Source organism: Bacillus rossius, chromosome 2 (genome assembly GCF_032445375.1).
Source record: "Bacillus rossius redtenbacheri isolate Brsri chromosome 2, Brsri_v3, whole genome shotgun sequence".
Classification (NCBI taxonomy): Eukaryota; Metazoa; Arthropoda; class Insecta; order Phasmatodea; family Bacillidae; genus Bacillus; species Bacillus rossius.
The window spans coordinates 94945046-94971870 of NC_086331.1; the positions used below are offsets into that span (position 1 = coordinate 94945046).

The 26825-nt window shown below is 35.5% G+C and overlaps 1 protein-coding gene across 4 annotated transcripts in view; it reads right to left on the minus strand.

Moving 5' to 3' along the window:
• Window positions 1–5097: 5097 nt before the first annotated feature.
• Window positions 5098–26825, minus strand: part of LOC134529484 (cysteine protease ATG4D) — a 95029-nt gene continuing 73301 nt past the window's right edge. For 2 of the 4 annotated variants that reach the window (XM_063363618.1, XM_063363619.1), the window contains one exon: window positions 5098–8892. In XM_063363618.1, the coding sequence (XP_063219688.1) occupies window positions 8719–8892 (174 nt within the window). In that variant the 3' untranslated portion in view covers window positions 5098–8718. Of the gene's footprint in view, window positions 8893–18790; window positions 18951–26825 lie in introns of all 4 variants that reach the window. The other 2 variants (XR_010074610.1, XR_010074611.1) reach the window with 2 other exon arrangements.

A 26825-nucleotide genomic window follows, 5' to 3' on the forward strand; every position in this document is an offset into this window, starting at 1 on the left:
AGATGTCTTTAGTAACACAACACCTTAAATGCCTACTTTTCCCCACACACCTCCTACCCTTCACGAAGACCCTTTTGTCCTGTGGGTAGGTGCCTTGTTCGAAGAACTAACTGGGAACTGTTAATGGCCAGCTGCATAAAATTTCATGCTGTAATTAATATATTTTTTATTTCTTGTATTCTCAATAAATAAACATGAATATTCATGTTATCAATGAAAAAAAAAGTAGTCAATGTGGGGCTGAACTTTAGTCGCCAGTGTAGTAGTCAGATACTTTTAACTGCTGGACCAAACTGCCTTAGTGATTCCTTAAGCCCACCTCACAGGATACCCATTTTCTGCTATACCTTCTGCTATACCCATGGGTATAAAAGTGGGCATAAATGTTTGTATAGCAGAAGAAAAGAAAGAATTCTTAACTACATACAATACATAGACTGTTATAAGAAAACTAATCAACACAGTTGCCGACCATAGCAAGCATATTGGAGTAGGATAAACATGTTCCTGTCAATTTAACCAATTTAATAAAAAATAAATAAAAACTTGTCACAGCTGCTCTCGTCGGTTCTGGTAAGACGACCCACGAGTACTTAAGCAGCAGCATCAGCCTCTGCAGAAGTTCCAAGTGGATTCTGAGCGAGTCCCGTGACAGTTCCAGAGTCCTGAGAGTTCCATGAGCGAAGGGAAGTGCGACATCAGCGAAGAGAGTGAAAGATCCCCTCCCCACTTCCCCCTTTCCCGAGTGTGGCATGACGCGGAGTTCGACTGAATCGTGAGAGTGCTGCGACTGAGTGACGCAAGACTGTGTGTGTGGACAGGCACGAGATAAGGGGGCGAACTACTGTTGAGCCTAGCTCCAGTGAGGAGTGCAAACTGCGAAACTTGACATACGTTGAGTGACTTGAGAAAAAAAATTCTTAAGTGGTAGTGATTTGTGTTTGGACATTTTTTAAGTCAATTATTTGTTATTAATGTAAATATTAGTAATCAATAAAACTTAATTGGGCTATCCCTTACGAACCCAGTTCTCCCCACATTACGAATCGTAATACTATCATCAACTCAGGTTCTCTTAGGGTGAAAAGCCAGTAAAAAAACTGCAGACAGACAGACAGCCAGCCAGCCAGCGGTTTGTTGAAGTGTGTAGTTCGAAGAATGTTATTAATTGTTGTTATATCTATGAAACCCTCCACATGGCCGCCATTTCTCAACAAATAAACATTACATGAAGAAAACAAAATTCCCAGCACAATCAAATTTACGTGTCAAACCTACTAAACATAATGAACATTCCAAACTAATATGTAAGAAAATAATTTTGATACCTGTATTATACATTTAAAATAAAAATTCAATTGTTTCAAAAATTTGAAAATAATGTAGATATCTGTAATGAGGTGAAACATTGGAAAGTTTGATCATTTTTCAGTGCACATAACCAAATTTAAATAAAGTGGAAATCTAAACATGTCATAATATAAAGTAAAATGAAATAGGTGCATCCTGGAATACACTAAATGGCAGTTATAAAATCAGCATACTCCAACTATATAACAAAATTAAACAGGCTTATGCTTACCACTTTCAAAATTTTGGCCTTATAAACAGTATCTAGGTAACTGCTACCCTGATGATGGCAACTGTTAAGGTCACCGAAACATCTGTGAAATTTTCACTTTTGACATGGCTAAAACCCAGAAGCCAAGCAACTCCAACATATGTGATCATATCAACCTTACTTCAACATAAGTCTAAGCAAAATCATCTTACCAATGATTTATTACTAAACTGTTTCGCAACTTGCTTTTACTGTTAATATGTCTTTGGATAGCTCAGCAATGTTTAACATAAATTTGGCAACAATAGGGTGACAATTGATCGTAAAATTCTAGAAAACCTGGAATTTCCCAAGAATATTAGGTATCGGGAAAAATATGGGAAATACCCAGATATTCATTGATGTCTCTGGACATTTGCTGTTCTTCATCGATACTGTAATTAATGTTTAACAATTTATGCATTTGATGACTTTGCACATGTGAAGAGTTATGATATGGAAGATAACTATTTTATAGCTATGATAGGGTGGGAATATTTATTTTCAAAATAAAAGATGCAGTGGGAGTGTCAGTATCTATAGAAGTGAATGTAATCAGCTAATCCCAACACCATTTATGTTTATGTTTGTGACAAACAAACAAATACTTTTAGAAGCTGATGCCAGAACACAGTAAATTAAGAGTTTACTGTGCAGCATCGCAATCTTTATTGCTGAGAATGTCAATACCACATATTTCTGGTTCCTGTTCAAAAATTCTGTACAGTAAACTTTACAATTTATAAAATGCAATTACTAGTATATTACAAAGAACACTTAAACTGTAAGTTTTGTGATTTGTCATTTTCTTATGATTTGTTTTTATAAGTAGCCATGAAAATAAACTGCACATTTATTAATTTATTTATGTTATAGTGTAACTCGTTACTACTCTACACCGCAATCGTATAACTGGTGAAGTTAAGAATGGACATGTCAAGTGTATTTAACGTAACTAGAAGTTGTGCTGTAAATTTGAAATATTTGGCACAAATTTGTTTTTCTCCTACATTCTCAACATAAACTTTGTTAGACCATCGTTCATCCCGATAAAATCTTTCCTACTAGAGTCCCGCAACGCTTTCCCAATGCTTCAACCTATACCCTGATGTGATTTCGCCTATGCTAGTATTAGCCTCATTTTTCTCCCTGCCTCGGGTCACGAACGCGACCAGAAACAGTGTCCGACTTCGTGGCAGGGACCACTTTTCTCAGCATCCTCACAGGACAACTCACTTCCTAGAGCTCAGCTTAGGTTGGCAGCTCCAGTCATGCACCATTCTAATGTTCCAGGGCTGTCTGGCACATATCGGCACCCGGCATAAGATATTTCTCACAAGCTAGCATAACCCCCCCCCCCCCCCCCCCCCATCTTTTCCAGGAACACCGCTCAGTGCAACGACCTGGGCCATTAACCTCGCCTCCTCAAGGACATCTCGCTCACCGGCGAAAGGCCTGCTTCCATCATTTCGCTGTGAAAAAGACAACTACTTAACTTTAGTTCCAAGAACTCTAGCGGCGGTCATCTCTCCTCTCCCTAGTTCATTTTTAGCTCGACAGAGCGCGCACCAGTTGGTCCCATAAGGACCAGGCTTACGCTAGTTCAGCCTCGCGGAACTCTTGCGTACTAACACCAAGTCAGTTCCACCTGTTCCTTGACAGAGCACATTGTCTTCAGAGCATGATTAATCTCAGATGCCCCTTTAATTTAGGCTACTAACCATCTTCGTTATATTTTTCTTTTGGTCGGCGGAGTGAGCCCTCCGCGTGCTATTTCCAGCCAATCAGAGGCAGTTTCCCCCTCTCCTTAAGCACTCGTGCAGCCTCTTCCGAGGGAGTGATTCTCTTCATTCCACCCCCAGACTGGCAAGTGGAAAATTCAACGTCCTTTTGGCTATAGTCGCCTCCCCATTTAAACTTTTGCCCTAACTTCTCAACTTATTTTCTTTTCTTGACCACTGGATCACTTTTTTGGTTCCAGTGGGGTGCGAGAATTAGTCCAAGATTTAATCCAAGAATTAATGCGAGAATTAATCCAAGAATTCGTCCAAGATTTAGAGCAAGATTTGTGCAAGAATTAATTGAAGAGATGGTGCTAGAGCACAGGCTTTTCTCTGCCTCAAGCCCATCCCTCTGGAGTGAATGCTGCGAGTACCTCCCCCACTTCTAGTCACCGTCAGTGAACAAACAGTCAATGATTAAATATTGTGAAAACACATTATATATAGTCCCTCACTGGTTGGACTAACAAATGTTTCAACTTATTAATTAAATTTATTAATGTTATTATATTGTGAAACCTGATTGTAAAGTTTGTAAAATTTATAATATATTGGCAATTGATAACTTCTAAGGGCCCGGGCCCATAATTAATTCTGATCATTGTAATTTCTAATATGATCAAAAGAAAATAATGAAAATCTTAACAATAAAAAGGGTAAACTTTAGGGAAACATTTTTTTTTATTCTCACTTCAAATACTATCACTTTTCTAGTTCCTATTGTTAGAACCAAGTCTTTTTTAAATGTTTCTCCCTCGTGTGCCTCTGAGAATAGTGTTAGTTTCACCCTCTTAAGGGCGTATGTCCCGTTCCAGGTCATGATTTTAGATTTATATTAATCACTGATCAACTTTTAGACATTTTCAATCGTTTAACTTTCACGAAATGAAAAATATATATAGTTGCATACTTTTTGCATAATTAGCTGCCAAAGTTACATTTTTAACCTTTTTGGGTTGTACAAATAAGGAGAATTTAATTTATTGCAGAAATGAAACTTTTTAGGATTAACTGCAATGCCACTGGCTACTTCAAGAAATGGTTTGCATTTCTTTCAGAAAATATTTATTAATTTTACCTGACATTTCAAAATTCTCAAAATTTGTATGATCTTGACAGCCAAGAAACATGAAATGAGTTTTTGTGATAGAAATGCAAACAAGCTTCCAGAACTTTGATAACAAAATTTATATAAAGTTTCTTTAACCACACAAGGCAGTAACAAAGTTATGTAATGTAAATTAACCTCAATGTTTTTGTATTGCTGATAACATTAGTTTTCTTGTTGTGATGTTTTATTTACTAATATGTTACTATCAGTTTCTATTAATGTGTGTTAGTAATTTTTCTACTAAAGCTAGTGTTCAAAAATTTCCATACCAGGTCACACAGGGAAGTTATCCTTTAAAAGAACACATTAAACTGGGTGGAAAATATGTTAAGTCTAGAAAATTGTAAATTAATTTCTGAAAAACCTGGAACTACCCAGGAAATTTATTTCAGAATTTGAGTAGACATAATGTACTAGCAGACATGTAATGACAAAATTAGTCTCAGATTTCTCTCAAATCTACATATCAAAGGAAACGAGATTGTTATCTTTCTTTCACTTGCTATTTAATATTCTATCACACTCTCGCTTGCTCACACTTATTTTAAGCAACTTGGATTTAACGAGTGATAAATTAGGTATTCACAAAAAATACATTACAAAGATTTTTGGTAGCATTTGCAGGTGGTTTAATAAAAATAATACAATTTACATTAAGGTAAGGAATTATAATTTAATCTTATAATTTACAAAATCATAAAAATTCAACTTATCTATAGTAATTCTCAGTCTCATCCTGATTTATTACACTGCATAATTACTTCAATTTAAGTACACCACCTTAAAATTAAAAATATTTGGGGTGAATTTTGACTGTTTGACTGAAATATAATGAAGCATTTACAATGCATATAATGTTCTATAAAGTGTAGCATTAAATGTCTTTGAAAAAAACCAAGGTCACAAACAAAATTCTCATATGTATATACTATAATACACACAAACAAATGTAACAAGTCACTATGATAATGATGTTAAAACATCACATTTAACAATAATACCGAAAAATTTTCAAACTCAGAATTATTTGTAAAGTAATAATTCGTACAGAATAATTGACCAGAAATTTTCTTAAAATATAAGTCAATCATAAATATAATTTTTAAATTTATGTTCTAGTAATTACAAGTAAATTACGCTCAACAGAATGCAAAAATTATAAAATACACAGGATACATTCATTCATATTCTAGATAAATTTTAGTATGAGCAATATAATTTAATTTTTTTCCAGATTTTACAAATTTTAATATTTTAAATGACAATGTGTAAGTTACCTATTTAGAAGTACTGCAAAATCACTGACTGATATCTTTTATTTGCATGGCAACATCATAATTACATTTTTACAAATGTCAAACTCAGGGCTTGGCCTCAAACTGCAAACAAAAGTTAGAGCTTTACATCTAATAAAAGTACATTTTGGTTTATTTAAGACTTTGGGCATAATTAACGGTATTTGTGATTCGTGGCTATAAGATGCTGCATCTTTGTAGGCTGATAAATCATAGGTGGCCACTGGACTATTGTCATCATGAGTTATCACAAAAGCTTTTTCTAAAGCATAACAGAAAATTTGAGCATGTGATATCCCCAATTAACTTGGTTAGGTGAAGTTATGCTATACATAATTTAAATTCAGTACACATTTTAAAAAGCTCTTGTTAAAAAAAACAAAATTTAAAGTTGCTGTCTATCCACAATCTTCAGTAATAGTGATTAAAACCAAATATAAATGTTTTTTTTTTTCAAAAAAATTGCATAAATACATTGTTCATTCATTATAAATTATTTACAACTGTCTTGTCTTCACAGTCTATGATAATGTTGATACTAACAAAATGTTAAAAATAGAGAAAAGGATTAAACACATCCAGTATAAAAATCAGAATCCAGTAAAACGTGTATTAAAAACAACAGAAAGAAGTAAGACAAGGCTTGCAGTTTCTAGCCTGTTTATTCTATACGTTGAGTTAATATTATCTGGTAACTATGGCAGAATCGGTAGAGAATCTGAAAACAATGTTGACATAAATAAGCAGCAAAGTATGAAAATAAATAATTTTGTACACTGATAATAATTTAAGTCTTCAAAATTTACGTCAGCAGGCTTAACGGAAGACTCCTTACAAACTAACTTATTCATTAAACATAGCTTAAACAATTCAGAAGCAGGTTAAGAAAATTTACACTTCCCCACTTGGCAGCCAAGCGGAGACTGAATCAAAAAAATTACAAGGGGAGGTCCGATTTGGCTTTGTGTGAGCAGAAGCAGGTAGGTGCCCCTTTCAACGTCCTAAAAAAACTCGCCTGAGTGAGCCCTAGGAAGCAATTGGGTATCGAAACCAAGCCAGCAGATTGCCAGACAGTGCGCTTGATCACTGTGCCATGCCACTTACTCAAGAATTCATGAAAAAATATCCCTCAAACTCTCTTTAAAATCTTTAAAGAACCTTTTCTCGCTTCCTAGGGCCCACTCAGGCAAGATATTTTAGGATGCTGAATACTCACAATTTAAGCCAAATCGGTGAGCCCTGACTCACACCTTCCGCTTGTTAGATGAAAGTAATGAAATCGAAGTATGCAATAACTAATAAATTGGCAAATTACAATGTTTCTGCAAAAGAAAAATTGATTTAACTCTAGCAAATAACAAATTATAAAAAAAAACCTTTTGGAAAAATAAAATTATTGAATGAAGTGCAGCTCTTTAAATGCAAGTAAAACACAGATCAATGTTATCTCTGAAAATGAAATAAAGCATTTGAAACCAAATGTTCATATGGGCAGAAGATGGTGGTATGATTAACTTAGAATTAGAGAACTACATTTTTGAGAACTGTAGAGCTAAGTGAAGGCTTGAACAACTGAAGCATGTTATAATAGATGTAAGATGTGCTAATTTCCAGGAGATATAAAGATTAAGGCACTGAAAGAGGGTACGGAGAGCTGCACCAAATTAGTATGCAAACTGATCACTTGAACATTGTCACCACACAAGGCCATTTCATCTTGATCAAAATATACTTAATTCATAGTTTGTTAGTGTATTTAAGCAAGATGGGCATAGATAATTATATTAACTGATAAACCGAATATAATTTGAAAAAGCATTGTAAGTAAATACCCGGACTCCTACGTAGTATGATCGGTTACTGTTTTTTTTTTAATTTGACCAAGTCACAAAGAAAAACGATATTTCACAAGAGATAATTTTAATAGGATTCCAATATATTTGTATAGAGCTTCAAAGTTAGAATTTGATTCATTACTAATTTCTCCTCCTAACAATGGAATGCACAGGAGGCAAGGACATTAAAGGGGCACCCTGAACTCAGTATTTGCAGTATCAAACTTCTCAGGGACTTGAACTTACATCAAGAGTCACCTTCCCGCTTATTCCTGAAATAAGTGCAGCGACTGTCTAACGTTTAATGCCACAAACTTAGTTTAGTGTTGAAGCACTAGTGTTTTGTATCCTCAGGAAAGTGACTGCAGAGGTGAAGCCTGTGGTTTCACATTCTTTCTGTCCATTTTCCTGAATCAAAATATTTTAACATAATATAAACTCTAGCAAAAACATAATACCATAAGGTTAAAGTTACCTAAATAACATTATATTAATCAAAAAATGGGCCTTACTTGCAGCTAACATTAGTATTTTACCACAGAGAACATCTAACATGCAAAGATGATATAGACGTCATAGAAGATAATTTACACATTAGGTCTACATGAAATAATGTTCTGCTCATGTTAGCGAGGATGATCATGTGCTGTGTAAATCTGTAAGTCAGTGTCAAAGCTTACTCAAATATTTTAGCTGTATGTACCCAAATTATGTTTATCTGCAGTGAGAAGTGAGAATTTTTTTAAGCATTGATTAACTGCAGATGACTCAAACTAATTAATTGTTGAACTTTACTGTTCTTGTTACAATAGACAATATAAATGATGACGACTTGCCTACTGATTAAAATTGCTACACTAAACTAAAATGTGCTATGATTAAATTGTAATTTCATACGTTTGCTCTGATTATTTCTGCACACATTTAAAGATAATAAATATATATACCATTATCACAAACAAAATGTTCACTTATTACTTACGCAATGATCTATTTCAATCTTCTCAATGTAAAATCTCCAAAATATATTTTTAGCTTCTACAAAAAAAAATTGGGTTTTATAAGAAAAAAAATTTTCTTATGATAAGCCCACTCCTCAGAGAAATTCAAAGTCATCAGTTCCCAGATCATTATTACTTTGACAGCTGTCATCTCTTAGCTCATTATCAAAGTCAGGAATAACACACTTCATAGCTAAAGTATCTCTGGACCTGCCATCACTAAACACAAATATGGGGCAGTTAGCAGTTTCTGTAGGTGGCACCAAAACCTGTGGACAAAAAAAAACCATCCACTTTTAAACCATCTGAAGGCATATTAGAAATTCAACACAACTAATGTATTACACCACTACAATGACTCACAAGTTCAGTGTAAAATATATCTTAGTGTCCTTTATTTTATTAGGGCTGTATTGAACACTTTTCCAGTTGAAGTTGAATTTGAAGCTATCATTAGAAAAATTCCTAAACAAATCTAAGTCAAAATAATTTCCCAACACATTCAATTTCACAGAATCACAGTTTATGCAAATGGCTCACATACAGCTTGAATATTTTGATTTTAAATAACACTGGTGAACATTGTCACCTGTGGTCTTCACATAAACCACCTGCCAAACACCTTCTTTTTCCTTCCAGTCTGTGATGTGTATGCCTTCTCCTCCTCCCCCCCCCCTTTTCCCTTTCCTTTACTGGAATGTCAACTCTAGCGTGCTTCTGGTTGTCTGGCACGGCGCGGGATTCACTGACCAGCAGGTCTCCGAGGACAGCTGAAAGCTAGAGTATTGTGTAGGTACAGTATAATTACTGTATGCCTTTTCTTTCGTGCCCTTACTCGCTTGGGACAGCGAGTCTGTAGGTCCAGATAAGAGAGAAGTGCCGAGTCTTTTCCTTACATTTCCTATGTGCCCGACCTTCCTAAATGATGTCTGGATAAGTAGATTTGGTTTTTCTTAGACTGTGTAACTTGGTAGGATTAAGTAAATTCCTATTTTGGCTGTGAAGCTTTGGGCTGTAGCTTTCAGCATTCGCCTTGCTTTTGAATTTGTGTTTCCCATAGGCAGTTATACCCCGGGTCGTGGCTTTGAAGGCTGACGTGTTATCGTATGTTTTTCTGTACTTGTTTTGACGAGTCTGGCCATCCCACGTAACTTTGTCTGTTGTTCAAAGCATTGTTTATGCATAGGTTATGTACTTGACATTTTGTATCAATGTGCCGTCGTCCGGGTTCTCGTGTTCGAGACCGGGCGTGTATCCTAGCTGGAAATTGGCTCTTATTGAAATTACGTTCTGGGAGGGCGCCAAGTTAGCTCAGCGGCCAACCAAATGTGGGTCTTGTGGGTGCGTTGCCCCTGCGTGGCCCGCTAGGACCGTCGGCGAAGTTTGTGGTTGGAGGGGGGCCCTAGCTGGTGTAGGGATGCTCAATTCAATAACAGACACGAACTTGAGATTTAGATGGTCATTGGCACGTCGCGCACTGGGGGGTGCGGAGTGGCCGTTTAATTAGATGAATTATTAGTCACAAATTACACTTGCACTACACTTGCACGTCGCACAAAGAATTACCCTACAAAGTTACAATTAGTCTAATATGAGTGCTCTGACGCACTGTCACTATGTTAAGCCCTCGCGCTAGTCGAGGTTAAGGGGGAGTTTGATTAGAGGCGGCCAATCCCGAAAATTGTTAATTGGGCACTGTCCGGATTCACTTGTGGAAATCGCGGCCCGCAGTTAAACTAGACACAAAGTTTACTTGTAGTTGTCGTCGGTGCCTGTGCACTCGACCTTAGCGAAGGTTCACTGTTAGCGGGAGTCCGCCCGTGCCGTAAAGTGGACTACCCCGCGTAATGTCTCTTGCGGGGAGTTTAAAACTTAAGCAGCTGGGTTAGGCCCTACAACGTAAAAGGACCGGGGATGCACGGGGAGTTAACGTAACGAATAAAAGAGATTTGGTTTGAATGACTATATTTACCAGAAGTACTGTTCGGTGTGGACAAAGGATGATGGCTCCCCGTGGAACGCACGTCCGCCCCGGTCTGCGAGTCGCTCGGTACTGGCGTTTGCCCTTGGCGCGAGGGAAGGTCTCAGCGTTCTCTCGCGCCAAAGTTGCTAAAGCTCCGTTATTCGGAAATTATTTTAATAATAAGCTGAGAGCAGCTCTAAATTCACACATTAATTATTAATACTTAATCTGATTGGCAGATACTATTTAATAATTATGATTAACAAATTGACGTAAATTAAGTTTAAATATTAAGTCACGCCAGAGACTGTTCATCACTTGCTGACTGCTCCAGTGGCTAGTTACACATAAAAAACAGGGAGGTAATATTTACGTCAACACAACACTATAATTAATTAAGGCTGAAGGCCGCAGCAAAGGAGGCACTCACAAACTGATTAAGATAAGTTCACACGTGAGTGACTCGGGCACTCCTGCGTCGCACTTTCCTTATGCGGGGGTTTTAATTAATAATAGTGGAGTTGTCATTAATTTATGTTTGATTATTAGTGAACTGGGGTCGAGGTGTTTAACTAATTAGACATAGCCCTTGATTCTACCTTGGCAAAGAAGGCTTGCCTGACTCGGGTGGGCCATGGCTAGGGGTGCGTTCCGTTAGCGGGGTCGGATACTGGCGGGTGCAGGTCGGGCTTTGGGGTGGCCTTCGGCTGGACGACGTCAAATGTATTTAATTGTATAAGTACTACGTTCATGCATATGTCATATGTCAGCCCCAGTATTTATGTACATTTTGTTTAGGCTTTGGATTTTTGTAATTTCTGATTGTGCTTGTATCTATCTCAGTACTTTTTTGCCTGAAATGAATACTGAACATGACAGGGAACCTTAGTTTTCTTTTTCTCTATTAAATAGTTTTGTGCCACGTCTAGACTTGCCAACTTTTGAAACCCTCAATTAGTAAAATACATAAAAAATAATATAATACGTGTAAACTGCTCGCAGCAATTGAAAAATTAATAAACTTTCATGATATCACATTTTTTCTATTAATCGAAATTATGTAATCGTTTTAACATACATTAGCATTGCAGACCAACAATCATTCTCATTATTTACCATTATGGAAACATTTTTGCTTAGTAACACATCAAAGAAAAAACTTCGTTCCTTGTGGTACCCTACAAATCAACTGTGTGTACCTTTGTTACAATATACAATGATATCAGTTAACTTCCAGTAGAAGCTCCCTGGAGTACTGGTAATGAAAGCAACCTTGCAAGTTTGAAAGTCGACCAAATTTTTTTGCTACTTCAGAATTTGAAAACATTTTTCTGAATAACGGGCTGGCGTGATCCGAAACATTTAAAGGAATATTATGTTCAACCAAAAAGTTTGTAAACATACATTCTGCACGTATTACAGCAATGTCTGTGCTGTTATTTTTAGCGAAATAATCACTAACCTTTGAACTGACTGCGACACTTATAACATTTGCGAGATGTTTTGAACAGTTCACGTGGAAATTGATGTCATATCTTCCGCTATGCCCAATGTTGATGTCGCATCTACACACTGAAAAAAAATGTGATCTGTGTTCCCTTGCCTGATTTAAGAATTCACGGAAAATCCCGCGTGTATGTATTGCGAAATGCCTGAGAATAATGCGTATCATGTTTCGGGGGCATTTTCTTCTTCACTTGATTCCACTTCCGTTAATTGTGCACATAACACGTTTTTATTAAAAACATGCAATAAATTTGTTTCCTAACCTGTAATAAACAAAATCAAAATTGGCTCAACTTTAACCGAAAAATCACAAGATACGCTAATGCACGACACCATCTTGCCAAACTAAAAATGCTATTTAAACTGGTTCGTGATTGGTTGTAAGCACATCAATGTAACTCAGGCGGCCAATAAAGAAAGATATACAATCGAACAACAAATTACGTGGTTCGCTGGCCTTCGACCAATAATATAACTCAATTACCGCACTTGTTTCCACAGCAACAACACATGGCAACAGCTTTCACAAACCATACAATAAAACATTTAAGGCAGACGGAAAATACATGTTTTAATAAACGTCTCGTACTTAAAATTCGTAAAAAATGCAGATATCCTCGTACAATCGTAAAATGGACGTGATTTTCGTACATTTTACGAAAAAATCGTAAAGGTTGGCAAGTCTGCACGTCCCTAGGATGACCAGTGTTAAAGAAAGAGAGGCAGTAGACTGGAACTATAGTAATATTATTTAAAATATTCAACACCACATTAGAAACTATAGAACTCCATCCATAAATTTCTAATAAATTTGCTACCTTTAATAAAATAACAATTTAAAAAGAAAAGTAGATTGTTTCCAGAATTTTTGACTTCATACTTCAGATAATGTTACTAATAACAATGGTGGTGAATTTTTTTTTTTAATTTCATGTGTTATGGGTGAAGGTTATATATATAAACCACATATAACAGTTATTTCACTTTTAATGAATAGCATACAAGCTAATTATTTATATTTTTTTCTGTTTTTTTGCACATTTTGTATTCTATTTTTTGTTATATATTTTAAAAATCTTAAATGGATCAATTTTGGTTGTAGATTATTTTACAGAGTTAAAATTAAGACTTGCATAAGGAATGAAGGGGTGCAATGCTAAGACACTAAATTCACATTCTCAGAACCTGGAGTCGAATCCCGGATTGGCCATTCTAACTGCAGTCTCCATGATATATCTAGACACTACAAAAAAATTGCGGGATGGTTCCTCACAATAGGCCATGGCCGATTTCTATCCACATATCCCTGGTCTGTTTTGTCAACGAGATTTATCCCCAATTAATAAATACATAAAAAAATTGCTTGAGATGCTCTTTTATGTTTAGGAATTGCATCATAATTTACATTAAACTTGTCAAACATTTGAGTAACTAAGTTTTTTCATGCCATTTACAATTTTTTTAGGCACACAAAGAGTTAACAAATGAGAAATCAGGTTAAGTTTGTAATATTTTCAGCAATGTCCCACCTTTTACAGTAAACATAGTATTTTTTTTACATCAACTAACCAAAATATCTACGAATTTTAGTATATCAAATTATGTACTGTAAAAATAAAAGATGAAGAAAATGTAAACATACTTTGGAAAAACCCAATGATAAGAAACATACACCTGTAAAAAAAAGCAAAATTAATTTTTTTTATGTGTATAAATCTATGGTGTACTGCATGACTTTCATTTAGTAAATGTGTCCATTTTAAACTGCTTTATGTTACATACTGCAGATGTAGTTTTTTCAAACTCCTTAGTTTTAAGAAAAATAAAACAGATCTACTAAGGAAAAAAAATGTGCATAGAGTCCACGCGTGACAGAAGTGAAACTTCTTGCTTATTAGGTATGTATAGAGATAAATTATTAGTATCTTTTTATTGAACAAAAAATAATCGAGAATAGTAAGAATGCGGGTAAGATCTCAAATAATAAAAAAATACTCGCATAACACTTTTTGACAGTACTGATTTACACAAGTAATTAAAATAATAATATGTTCATGAAAGAACATATTATCTTGCGAAGATGGCCGGTGGCGTGGTGTACAACAATAAGCTCAAACTCTGTTGTGTTGCCCTCTGCCCAAGTACTCCCTTAAGTCGGGGTGGCCTCAGTCGCAGGCGGGTCCCTACCGCTGCGACCAGCCTATGCCTACAGCAAATCATGTTTAAACCTGAGCCACACGCCACTACGTTTACTCCGTTCAAGGCTGCTCCAATGATCACCAACTGCACCAACGGCCTCGGAGTGGGGATAGCGGGACGTACCACCCCCAAGAAAAAACCGCGCATATGCAACGGCACAAGTGCGCAAATGATCAAATGCACGAGTGGGTAAAGTGTGCGAGTGTGTAAGATTGCAAGAGCGCAAGGTTTTTTTTTTTCCATTTAAATGTGTTTCCATTTAACTGTGTTTACATTTTATAAAATTCCTACAATATGAAAGTTTTACAGATTTTAACTCAGTGATTATGAAATCTGGTAGGGATCCAGAAGTATAACTGCCATGGCTACAAGAAATAGAGAACAGTCGGATTCTGAACAAACTAGTAAGGAAATAACTGCAATGTTTTTGCAGACAGAGTTATTTAGGGGGAAAAAAAACAGACAGGGTGTGGAAAACGCATAGCTCATGGGCCACAAAATGTATGTATCAGGGCATGTCCACGTATATTTTAACTCGCCCTTTACCACACGCACTAAAATTCTGAAAAGAAAAAACTCAACATTTAAATTTGAAGACCTTCAGATTGACGATGGGACAGCACCAGTGTTTTTTGATCTTTAAACATAGAATTACACAGATAAGTTTCCAAACAATGCAAGAAGTCCAGATGTGTTACGTCCGGCGATTGAGGGGGCCATGCAACTGGAAAGGTGTTGTTGAGATGCTATTGAACAGTATGTATACTGTAATGTGTAGTAAGAGGACTTGAAAAGTGACATTCATTTAATGAATTTAATAAAGTGACAGCATGGATGAACCTCAGCCAAATGTTGGCATAAAGTTATGTAAAATACTGCTAGGATAAGAGAACTAGTTTTTCATCCCTACGACATCCCGTAATATGGCAAACGCCAAATTCATTTAATTAATTTTAAATTTGAGAAGATTGCTAAAACTGGAGCATTCCCCAAAATAACCCTTTGAAAAAACTAACAATTTTTTCTCCTAACCTAACTAAAGGTAAGTGTATTCGCAGGAAGGTCCGGGTAAGGGAAGGACCTAGGTGTGTCTCAGGCCGAAGCTTAGACGTCTAGTCATGCTGGGATTAGCCAAATACTGTAGAGGAAGAATACAGGACAGCTCTATACTAATAGCACAGCCGCGCGGGCGAAGAGCGTCAGCGCTGCTACCTAGCGGCTCGGCGTGATAACAGCACCCACGGCCATGCATTCCAAGCCTAAAATGTATTAAATTCAACTCGTCATTGCACCTAGTATAATCAACAGATTCTTTTGAAAAAAATTGTGTTGACCCTCCTATTCTTTGCGGCCATGCAGATGTAAATTTATTTGCTGAAAAGTTAGTTGCTTTCGATGTAAAAAATAGTTAACAATGAACAGCATATTTTCAAGGAAAATGGAAGTAAAAATTTTCAAAGCATTCCATTGCTAATCATCGTTCATTTAGGGAATTATCTAATGAATTAATTAAATTATCCAAATTTTTTAGCCACTTAATACTATTGATTTGCTATCGTTCAACAGCCTATTGGTTAAAAGTTTTTTATATGTGCAATATAATGAGTACAGTTGTTCATATAGTGCATAATACGTGTATAATAATATGTACAGTTAACGGAGATTTGAGCACAATATTATGAAATTAAACAACATGGACATTTAAATAATAATGAAAATTAAAGGGAGATGAAAAAATACATAATTTCAGTATGACATAAATACGTAGAAGTACATAGCGTTTGACACAATGTAAATAAACAATATAATCCAAAATTAGAACTTACAATTGCACCATCTTAAGCTACCATAAATATTAAATATGTATTAATACCTCGTTACTTTAAAATAATAATATTTAAATAAATGCATTATTACAATGGTACCAGAGCTAGAACAAGTTTTACAAGATTCACTTCCATTGTAAATGAAAAAGGCAAATAATATACAAGAGACGAATATGCTTGTAAAATTTTATCCAGCTGTACCTAAATAGGTAGCAAGAAGTTTATTTTCCCCGATCATACCTTATAACCACTGCTATGCTAGATATTCCATACAATTTACATGTGCATGACTTTTTTTGCTTTTTTGTTTTCTTTACTCCGGGTTCTCCCACTTTCATCGTAAAACAAATATTTTAATGTCATAATCAATTGTTTTATAAAAGGTGTAAACGATGCTTTTGCGAGGAAATACATTATCTGAAAAGGAATTGTGTGAAAATAATAAGAAAAAACAAAGCATAAAATCACTATAATTCAACAAACCAAGAAATAAGGCATATTTAGTTAACAATGAAAGCGGGAAGTGGGAAATATTACAACTCACGATAGTATGTTTTTCTAAAAGAAATATTTTGACTTGGGGAAAATTTTTACGTTCTATAAGGCAATAGAATTTAAAAAAAAAAATATTTAATAATAATTCCTTTCAATTCTGACGTTTACTCTTTGTACTTCAGCTAGTTTAGTTTCAGAGGTTTTCGTATGGCGCGGCCGTGGTCGCGGCAGCTAGGGGTAGTCATCACGCCGAGCCGCGAGAGCGCAGCACCGTCGGTTTCTCGCGAAAACGAGCGAGCTGTCCTGTATTCTCCCTCTACAGTATTTGGATTAGCCATGCAGGGAAGGCTTGCATGCATCATGTAACTGTTCAGAAATTGGACAACCATGGCAGCAATTTAAACCATTATTAACTCTTCTTTCTTAAAACTAGACTAAAATTATGTTAAGTTGGGCCCAGGTAGAGCCTGCATAGACACAGGGAAAATCCTGGGCACAGACATGCGGATTGCAAGGGCATGCATTTATATTGTAGGAGAGTACAGGAGACAAAGGGTGGTATGGATGAAGAGTTGAACAGAGTAGAAAAGAGTCTACCATGCAGGGAGTTGGGTACTGGAAGCGTAGTCTGCCTTCATATTTCAATCCAGGGTGGATTTTGTGACCAAGGATGTTCCTAGTGGTGAAACATTTAACATCAATCCTGATATTTTATTACCTTCAGATATTTTTTAACAAAAATGATGTCGTTATTGCGCAACCTAAGTCGTGAAGTTGAGCTGTGTGGAGAGTTTTTGTACACTAAGATTTCCTGGTGTCCATATGACACATTAAGTTTATCACTTCATTATTAATTACGTAAACTATATTTCACAACCTCTATACTCTTATCTCATTGTATAAACCTTATGCCATACTCTTATTTTTTTGTAAAACTCAAGTTTTTATTTAAATATTTGCATCTCATGCTTTCATTTCTCTGGTGCCATCATCTACTCACCAAATAAAACACAATTGGTTGTCTACACCTATAAGCTGTTGCTGTGGGAAAAGTATCTGTTAAGACCATGAAATACTTGCCCTCTTACCTCCACACATCTGTGTCGTCTCCCAACCACTCATTTCTGGCGTGCAGTAAAGTAAGATACAACATTGGTACATCAAAAAACACTGAATGTAGAGTTTTTGAGTATGGGAAATTATGAGCCTCAGAATGATGAACATTTCCTTTTCCAACATGAAAATTATATGATCGCGCTATGCTAATTCACTGAAATAATTCAGCAGAAAATTCTGTAGTTGATACCCAACATAGTTCCCTGTTCTATACATACATGCCATCACAATCCTCTAGTACATACTTTGTCTTACTAAGCATGAAAAGGTATTATTACTGCACTTTTTTCTGAATTTCTTTTTTGGTTTGCTGCAATTCCAGCATCCATAAGTTTATTTTCAAAAGACATTACCGTTAACAGTTAATTTTAATAAATATAAAATCAAATATCAGGCTTGAGATGCTCTATCAGAATTATTTATCAGATATTTCAGAGTAATGATCTTATTATCACCTTATTCTATAGTAGCATAACAGAATCTTAAACTGTGTATTAACAGAAGTATTTTAAAAGGTATCTCATAATGTAAACAAATTTTAAAATAAAATAGAAATGAAACATGATCAAGTGCTTTACACAGGAAACAAAAACCACTTAGATATTGTTGAAGAATTTCACAAAATCAAAATTACAATTATTTTTTGCTTAATAGCTATTCAAAATTCATTTTATAGCTATTTATAAATGGAATCGTTATGAGAAAACTAAATGTTAAATCATTAAAAGTTCTAATATAATTTATCATAGCAGCTGATACAGCTTTTATATGCACTATTGTTCGTAATTCATGCCCACTACGTTTCTGTTCCTAAAATAGGTTATTACATTTTAACTATACTAATAAAATGCTGCTCTTTATCATCAAATTTTTTAATAGATTTATGTGCACTAACATAATCCTCACTGTAGTAGCTAAACCAAAACTTAAAAATATCAAGTCTTGTATCAATTAAACCACATTTTTGTTTGATTTTATCAGACAAGTTTTAAATAAATCTGCCATTTCATTTTCCAAGTCATGCACTATTTTATTCTTCAATCAAGAGAAGTATGTGTGTACCTTGCCTTCGCACAGCTGTTTTTACTCCAGCTACGTGTGATTTAAAGTCTTCTAAAGTCAGCATACTCTCAAACTGGAATGCTTACAACCACAGTCCATCTCTCCCCCATCATAAGTACGTTGCTATCTTGAATAAAAACTATGCCACCTCTAAAGTCATCTGCAACAAATCAAATACTCTAGAAACTCAGAAGTGGTATCAATATAGGGCTTACAAGTTAAAATTATTACGTGCTTTTCGCGATACTTCATTTTGACTGTGTATATTTCCCATATCATTATTACGTTTTTTGTCTGGGTCTCAAATAATATTGAGAGGTTGCTCCGGATGTGCATTACATTGATTTCTAGATTTTGAGATGGTTCCCATGATTCATCTCCTGCACTGGAATAATTTATATTTTTTTAGTTTTTATTTTCTCTGCCACTAACTATGCAATCATTTATAACATTTATTAATCTCACCATTTTATTAATTAAAAAAAAATAAAGGATGCAAAGGAGGAGGGTATAGGATTAATTTCCTAGTTTTCATCGTAGTTATTCAATGTATTTACCGAATTATTACTTTCTGCAGTTAAAAATTTTGCATGTGCTCTAGTTTTACACATTTAAACCTTTCTAACATGTGTGGATTTGTGTGGTTTTAGATAAATTATTATGTGCTATTATATTTTATTTTAATAAGTCTGACCTAGCTAATGCACAGTTTGAAAATGTTCTTCCTAGTGTTTGAGAAATTTGTTACTTATGGCAAGTTTAAAAAATTCACACAATTTTATACCTCTATTTCTTATCATAACTTTTTTTCTCGTGATGGTAGATTTTCCAGTGCTAAGCTTTTGCACCCGAAGTAACTCTGATAAGTGACCTAAATATAAATTACAGTATCTAAATATTGTTATAAATATTATTACTTAATTCATCAAATGATACTTATCAGTACAGGGTGTCTACAGATATCTGGCAAACCAATTTCAGGACTTTTTCAGGACCTTAGTGACTACTAAACGTAATTTTTTGCGTAAAACTGTACGCGACAATTTTTGTTTCAATTACATCACATGAGGATGTCGGCAAATATCTGTTACACAACACAATAAAACAAAATTGCTAATGGTCTAAAATAACTTACAAAATACTGCTAGCAGAAATAAAGAAAAGTAAAACATTACTTATTCATAACAGAAGATTTCAATTTTCTTAGTTCACTTTTTCATGCAATTTGTTATGTACATCAGTCCCAAATTTTCATTACCTAGCATTTTTTACATTAAGCTTGCATGTTTGCATAAGTCTTGCATGTTTACATTAGTCTTGCATGCTTACATTAGTTAGTTTACATTACAATTTCTGCTGTGGTCACTTCATCTCTTAGCATGTACCTTTGAATGTTACTAGCAAATTTGGGGCCTGTTGTATCACTACTAGAAGAGCCTGCAATTATAATTTCAACTGGATTCGCTTCGTGTGGAGGCTTACTTGCTGAAACAGAATCACTAGGCTGGATTTCGTGTTTGTGCACTTTTGAATTACTTGAATCAGATGCATCAAGCCCACAACATGAAGGTTTAGGCCTAGCATCTTTCACATCACTACAAACATTTGACTTAAGCTTAAGCCTACTAGTTATTAGGGATTGTTTGCCTGAACTCAAGTCATTCACTAACTGAAGATGACTTTTAACCGAGTTGACACCTCCATGACCAATATCAAAGTTTGTTCTGCAGATGCAGCAAAATGCTCTATTCGTATCAGTTTCATCGCGTCTCAGCCACAACTTCCAAGTGCCTGCATATGGCAGTTCATACCAGCTGTCTCGAAAACTACATTTACCAGGCATTTTTATAATCACAATTTATCCACTACACACAGAAACACCCACGAGACATACACACAATCTGCAAGACATCTCAACACAAATGCTTGTTTAATGCTAATTTGGCGGGAATGTACTTGTGTTTATATTATAGAAAATGTCTTAATAAAATAGATTTAAGTATCATAAACGTGTATGATGAAAGAGAGAAAATATATTTTCGTAGCACACACATATGCATAAAGGCCTATATATAATTATAAATACTGAAATATCACTACATATTAGTTTGTGAAATACAAGGGAAATTTAATGTGTAAAACTGAAATAAAAGGGCTATATCTCAGAAAATTATGTCATTGATTGATGTATGGTCACATCACGTTTCGTTAAAATAAAAAAAAATGTTTGTTTACAAGTTTAAAACTCACACGAGTTTAAACGCTTGCTTCCACTTTCGCATAAATAATTACCATAATATAGAGTAAATAAACGTTAACAATGTCAACAAACGTAACTTACCTAGCCAGATTGTAATTTCTGCCACCAACAATAATAATAATATTAAAGCAGAGGCCAAATGTGTTAATAATAACATCCTTTCATAATAAATTATTTGTCGTGATTTGATTTGTAACACCTACAACACTAAAATACACAGATTGCTTTTATGATATGTCTCAAGTTTAGTCATAAAGCCAAATACCGCACTGGCACATCACTGAAGTTTATTAAAACGAACGGAAAACTGCTTTGTTTCTGCATATGCTGTTCTAATAGTTGTACACGCTTAGTTCTGGCTTACTTTACAAACGAAAAACCTAACTTCACTCGTTAAAAGTATTTTAGTATCACAGTTAAAAATACAGCTTCCTAGTACACGGACACGTTCAATCATGCGTTTAATTTCCCACATGGATGAACAGCCATGTACTACGCCACCTTGTAACAGCAAAGGCCAGCGCACAAAGTGAAACAGCCAAGAAAGTCGAAGAGCCAATTGAAATTGTTCATGTTAACCAACAGCAAAAAGTCACTTTCTGAGTATTACCCAACGGTATTACCCCACATAAATGCTACTACAAATACAATGTATAGTTGGTAGACCTGTACATTAAATTTGTCTGTCCGTACGAGACATAAACAAAAACAATTTAAAAAAAAAAACTGTTTTATTAAAATTTCGTGACTTTTTACACTTTTTACATTAATTTCTGGACTTTTTCGTGACTTTCGTGACCAATCCCTCAATTTCGTGACTTTTTCGTGACTTTCGGGACTTTCGGGACCTGTAGACACCCTGCAGTAAGTTATTTACTATTTTACACAACAAACTCTTTGAAGTAATTGAGTAATCATTCAAAACCATATTTCACTAATATTACACAACCAGATTGATATGTAACTAAAATGTATTTTAACTATCTCAAATCTCAATAAAACATTGGGAATCACAAACACCTTCACAACAACTCACTCATTAGGTATTGTATCTATACACTATCTACAAGTCCACATTAACTAAATGTCGTTTCGCCTGTTCACTGTCGTTCTTGGAACAAAAAAACACAACACAATCAGGGTGGCCACTCTATTATTAAAACCAAATTCCAGACTTTTTCCAGATTTTTCCAGGTTTTCTTAAGATTTTCCAGGTTTAAAAAAATTGACATATATGTGGCAAAAAAATATATTTTGAAATAGTTTTTCAATTGTTTTGATTAATGTTGTTTACCGACATCAAGGACACTATAACAATAATCACTTTAAGAATTTATTAAAACCAAGAATACTCACCAATCAGTGAACAAATTACAAAAACATTTTGAAGTATTTTGAAGTGTTCTTGATATAAAGTGTTATTTTATTTAAATAAAAATCGCTGATACAAAAATTCTCACTTTTCCACACACATGAACCATTTAAAGTTTTTTTATTTCTTCATCAATGAGGGCTGACTCTTTTAAGGCATCATTCATTATTTTCGCCTTTTTTGCCTCCAGTTCCCTTAGATTTTTTTGAGCTTCTCTTTTCTTGTCCCTTTCACTTTTTTCAGCCTCTACCTTCTTTCTTTTACTCTCCAGATGCTCCTTATAACGCGCACAAGAATTCCTTGCATAGTGGATAAGCGATTTAGTAATTTGCACATGTTGCACACCCTTAGAATTCATGACAGCATCATACACAATTCTTTGTGCAATAAGACTATCCTCAGTTTGATTTTCAACCAGACAATCCAAATTTACGGAAAAACCACGTTCCAAAGCAGCATTTCCATGGGAAAGAATAAGCAAATGCTTGATAAATAGTAGTAAACTTGGAAATGATTTGCCAGATTCCACCATAACCTGCACGTAGAACAAATCTAGACGCTGATTCTGGCGATGATAAGACTTCATGGCTTCTCCCACGGAAGCTATCTGGATAAATTCTTGGTATTCTTGCAGAATCTTGTCAGCGGTGGACCCCGGGATCTGTTGCTTTTCAACTAGAAGTTCCAAGCATGCTTTAATTCTTTTCTCAGCAAGGTTTGGTTTACTACGTATCAACTCAGGGTTGATACAGGAGATTTGTCTAGTAATACTATATGCAAGTGGAGAACGCTGCAGAACCTTTTGAAGGAAGCCAACATAAAATGATCTACAGTCATTTTTAAATTGTAGCACAACCTTCTCAGCAAGCTGACCTCGTACCTTCTTCAGAGCATCTGTAGCTGCAAAACCAATGTCCACCTGATTTGCCAGCAGAAGGTTTTCATTTTTCGACAAGTCAATGTTTGTAATTGATTGAGCACTTTCGATAACCTCTTTTCTAACAACTCTCTTAAGCACAGTGGTTGTGAGTGCCTGAAGTTCTTGATGCAAGAATGGTGCCATTGGGTCATCACTCTGAAATTCTCGTAGAAAGGGTTCTACAAGTGATGCTCCAGCAGTGAAAAAGGCCAGTTTGGCACCCATCATCTCATCCTTTACAGCACTACAAATAATCTTGAAATTTTGGGATTCTTTAAGAGCAGGAAAACTTCGTTTGAAGTGTGAATCTTTAGGTTTCACTTTGTCCTTTATTTGCTTTTCGATGGCTTCAACATAAGTCTTCATATGTGGCAGTAGTTCATAAGCTCTTTCAGCAACTTTCTTATTTTCCACCCATCTCACACAGCAAAATTTAAGGGGGAATACAGTGCAACCTGTGCAAGATGAGAAATCTGCTCTCCGCAGAGGAACATCCTTGAAGTGATAATAAAGCGCTCTTAAGAACCCGACTACACACCATCCTGTCACTTTTATTCCTTCTTTAAACCCACCATGTACAACATGAAGCCCACAGCTGCCAATGTTGATTAGGTCAAAACCTTCACGACCTATTTCTTCACGCAATTCAGTAACTAGATCCTTAGATAGCTTCCAGTTCACAGAGGGCCCATCCATGGACACTTGAATAATTTTTCTCAAATTTTCATGTCCTAAAACATTCTTGAGTCCCTTCAATAGATCTTGGGCTCGAGTAGAGCTTAGGAAAACTGACGTGAAATACCTAGACTGCACCATGTTGAGTTCTTCATCCCAGAAGCGGACATGTATATCCATTTGTTCACGCTGAACAACCTTGTTTAGGCTTTCATCAAAACCAATAACAATTTCAGATGATTTTTTTACCAGCTCCTTCAATTCTTTTTCAAAATATGGAGCTATGCCATGGTTAATTAGATAACCAATCTTCGAACGCTGCAACTCCATTTTTTGAGTGACCGCACAGTCAGGAAACATGAGTTTCATGACTGATACACTTTCAGCTGCTTTACGAAGTGATGTGTGACCAACAATAGTGTGAAGAGCCCACAAAATTTCCGCCCTCGTAATATGTTCCCCCAAAAGGAACCTTTGAAGAACATTTCGATTTGGAGTCTCGCTGGTATCGATAGTTGATACCAAGTTATCTACAGATGACTTCTGATCAGGATCGACATGATTCGCTTGTTCATGTCGTGCAGCAATACCTGAAACAATGGAACATGCACACTGTTGTCTGCTCCCTACCTTGGGGAAGGAATAAAATCAATAAATATGTAATATGTCTGCGCATAAACTTATTTTACAGTATAGCATACTAGAGTTTAATCCCACCTCGTCTACTCTATTTTGCGATACCAGTCTTCTATTTTGCTAATTATTCTCCTCTGTGTTACTTTTACGCAGTTTGTAGCTTTGTACAAACTGTTATATTTCACGATTCCAACAAGTTGCCACGTTCACAAAAATATTTTCCTTAAAAAAACTGTATCGGAAAATAGAGTATAACCCATCCGCTCAACTCTATTTTCTGATACAACTTTTTCTGTATCAAAGAAAATGTAGCAATAGACGTGGTTTCGAGAAATATAACGTGCAAACTTAGTCTAAAAACATTCAAACTGCATATAAGACACACAGAGAACGAGAATAATTAGCAAACAAATACTGGTATAGCAGGTACTATCCGACACCGTTTTAATTTTTACGAGCAAAAATATACCTTCAATGTCCTTACACTAAAGCATACGGCACTTACATGGCTGACCTAATCGCAAATGTTCTAGAACGCCACAGCATAACAATTATCTGATAATTATTTTTCATTTTATTTTTTATTGGTATTATGTATTATTTATAAGCATTATTTTTATGCAGCTGACTTAACCCAACCAACCTATCACTTTGTTTTCCATATCTTCTAGAACACGATACAAAATACTTTCGTATATTAAAATAACGTTTTTACATTTAGCTAATTTTTTTTATGTAGCTGACCTAACCTAACCAACCTTTCACTTCTTTTTCAGTACCATTCAGAAAATGATACAAAATACTTTCGGGTAATCAAACAACTATTTTTTCCGTAGCAAATTTTTAATTTAATTTTTCTTTGTGTAGCTGACCTAATCTAACCAACCTTTCACTTTCTTTTCAACATCTGAAAAATGTCTTCGGGTGATGCATTTTACATTTAAATATATTTCCTACTTACCTAACCTTGCATAGTCATATTGTCTTTCCCTACAATGTGCCCCGGCTGTTATTCAGCTACCAAACATTTGCCGGCATTTCTATGTTACACTGTTGCCACACCTTTGCTTATTTTTTTTTTTCAAAATCAATTATCGCATGTGGCTACCAACACTGCCGCATTTTTATTTACTTTCATACCTACCTTCATCGAATGTGTCATGATAGTTCCCCTACTTCCGGAATCGAATTTTAGAGTTGACCCTATTCTGCTCGCAACCATTTATTCATTATTAAATTATTCATTTTTGATTGGGGGACATGATTTGACTCGCGATATACTCGATTCCGCGATCAATCGGGGCGCGATGTGCCGGGCGTTTACTGTACAACGTGAAACTATAGGCTGTATTTCAAATAAATTGTAAGCAAATGCACACACTCGGCACTCTCATTAAATCTATAGAGTTCAATAGACTCTTCAAGCATTTATTTAATACAAAACCAAAATATTAATAAAACACTAGTAACTGTAACTTACCTTTGCTGCAAGACGGAACAGCTTCATGGTGTTAACCAGGATGAGTGGAAAAAAATGCAGTAACGTACATATTTCTATCTTGGCATGACTTCGCATTTTGGTGAAATTTCGATTTGGCGTGGCTTAAAAAGGCACCTTTGCCCATAGTATCTAACTTAAAACTTTTCGCACAGATCTTGCACTTTGCGCTACCTTTGTCTTTAGGGTCCTCGGTGGCCCACGGAAACTCCACCTCATAGCGACAGGAATATCTCGTTGACATGATCCTAACCTCCCTCCTGCATTCACTGCTACAAGATACTCATGCTTCCAAAAACTACAAACAAAAAATTATTCACGTTCGTGTTCCGCTAAACAATCGACGCACCATCGCCATCTTCTAAACCCTCCTCATACCTCACAAACGAAAAAACTGCGCAATACGCCAATAAGAATATAAGAACGCATATAATTTTGTCATTGGTTCCTACGACCGATCATTGCAACCAACTGCTGAATTCAAACTCATGTACTACCATTGTATTACCCACGCATTCGTGGAGCGTATTACTGTTAGAAACGATGTTTATGGTGGTAGACCTGGGTAAAGTATTTTTTTTTTTTTCGTTAGTCATTTAGAACAAGTACAGGTACGAAAACACGAACGTCTTCAAATACGTAAAATGAATGTTTTGACTTCCCGTTAAGTCGTAA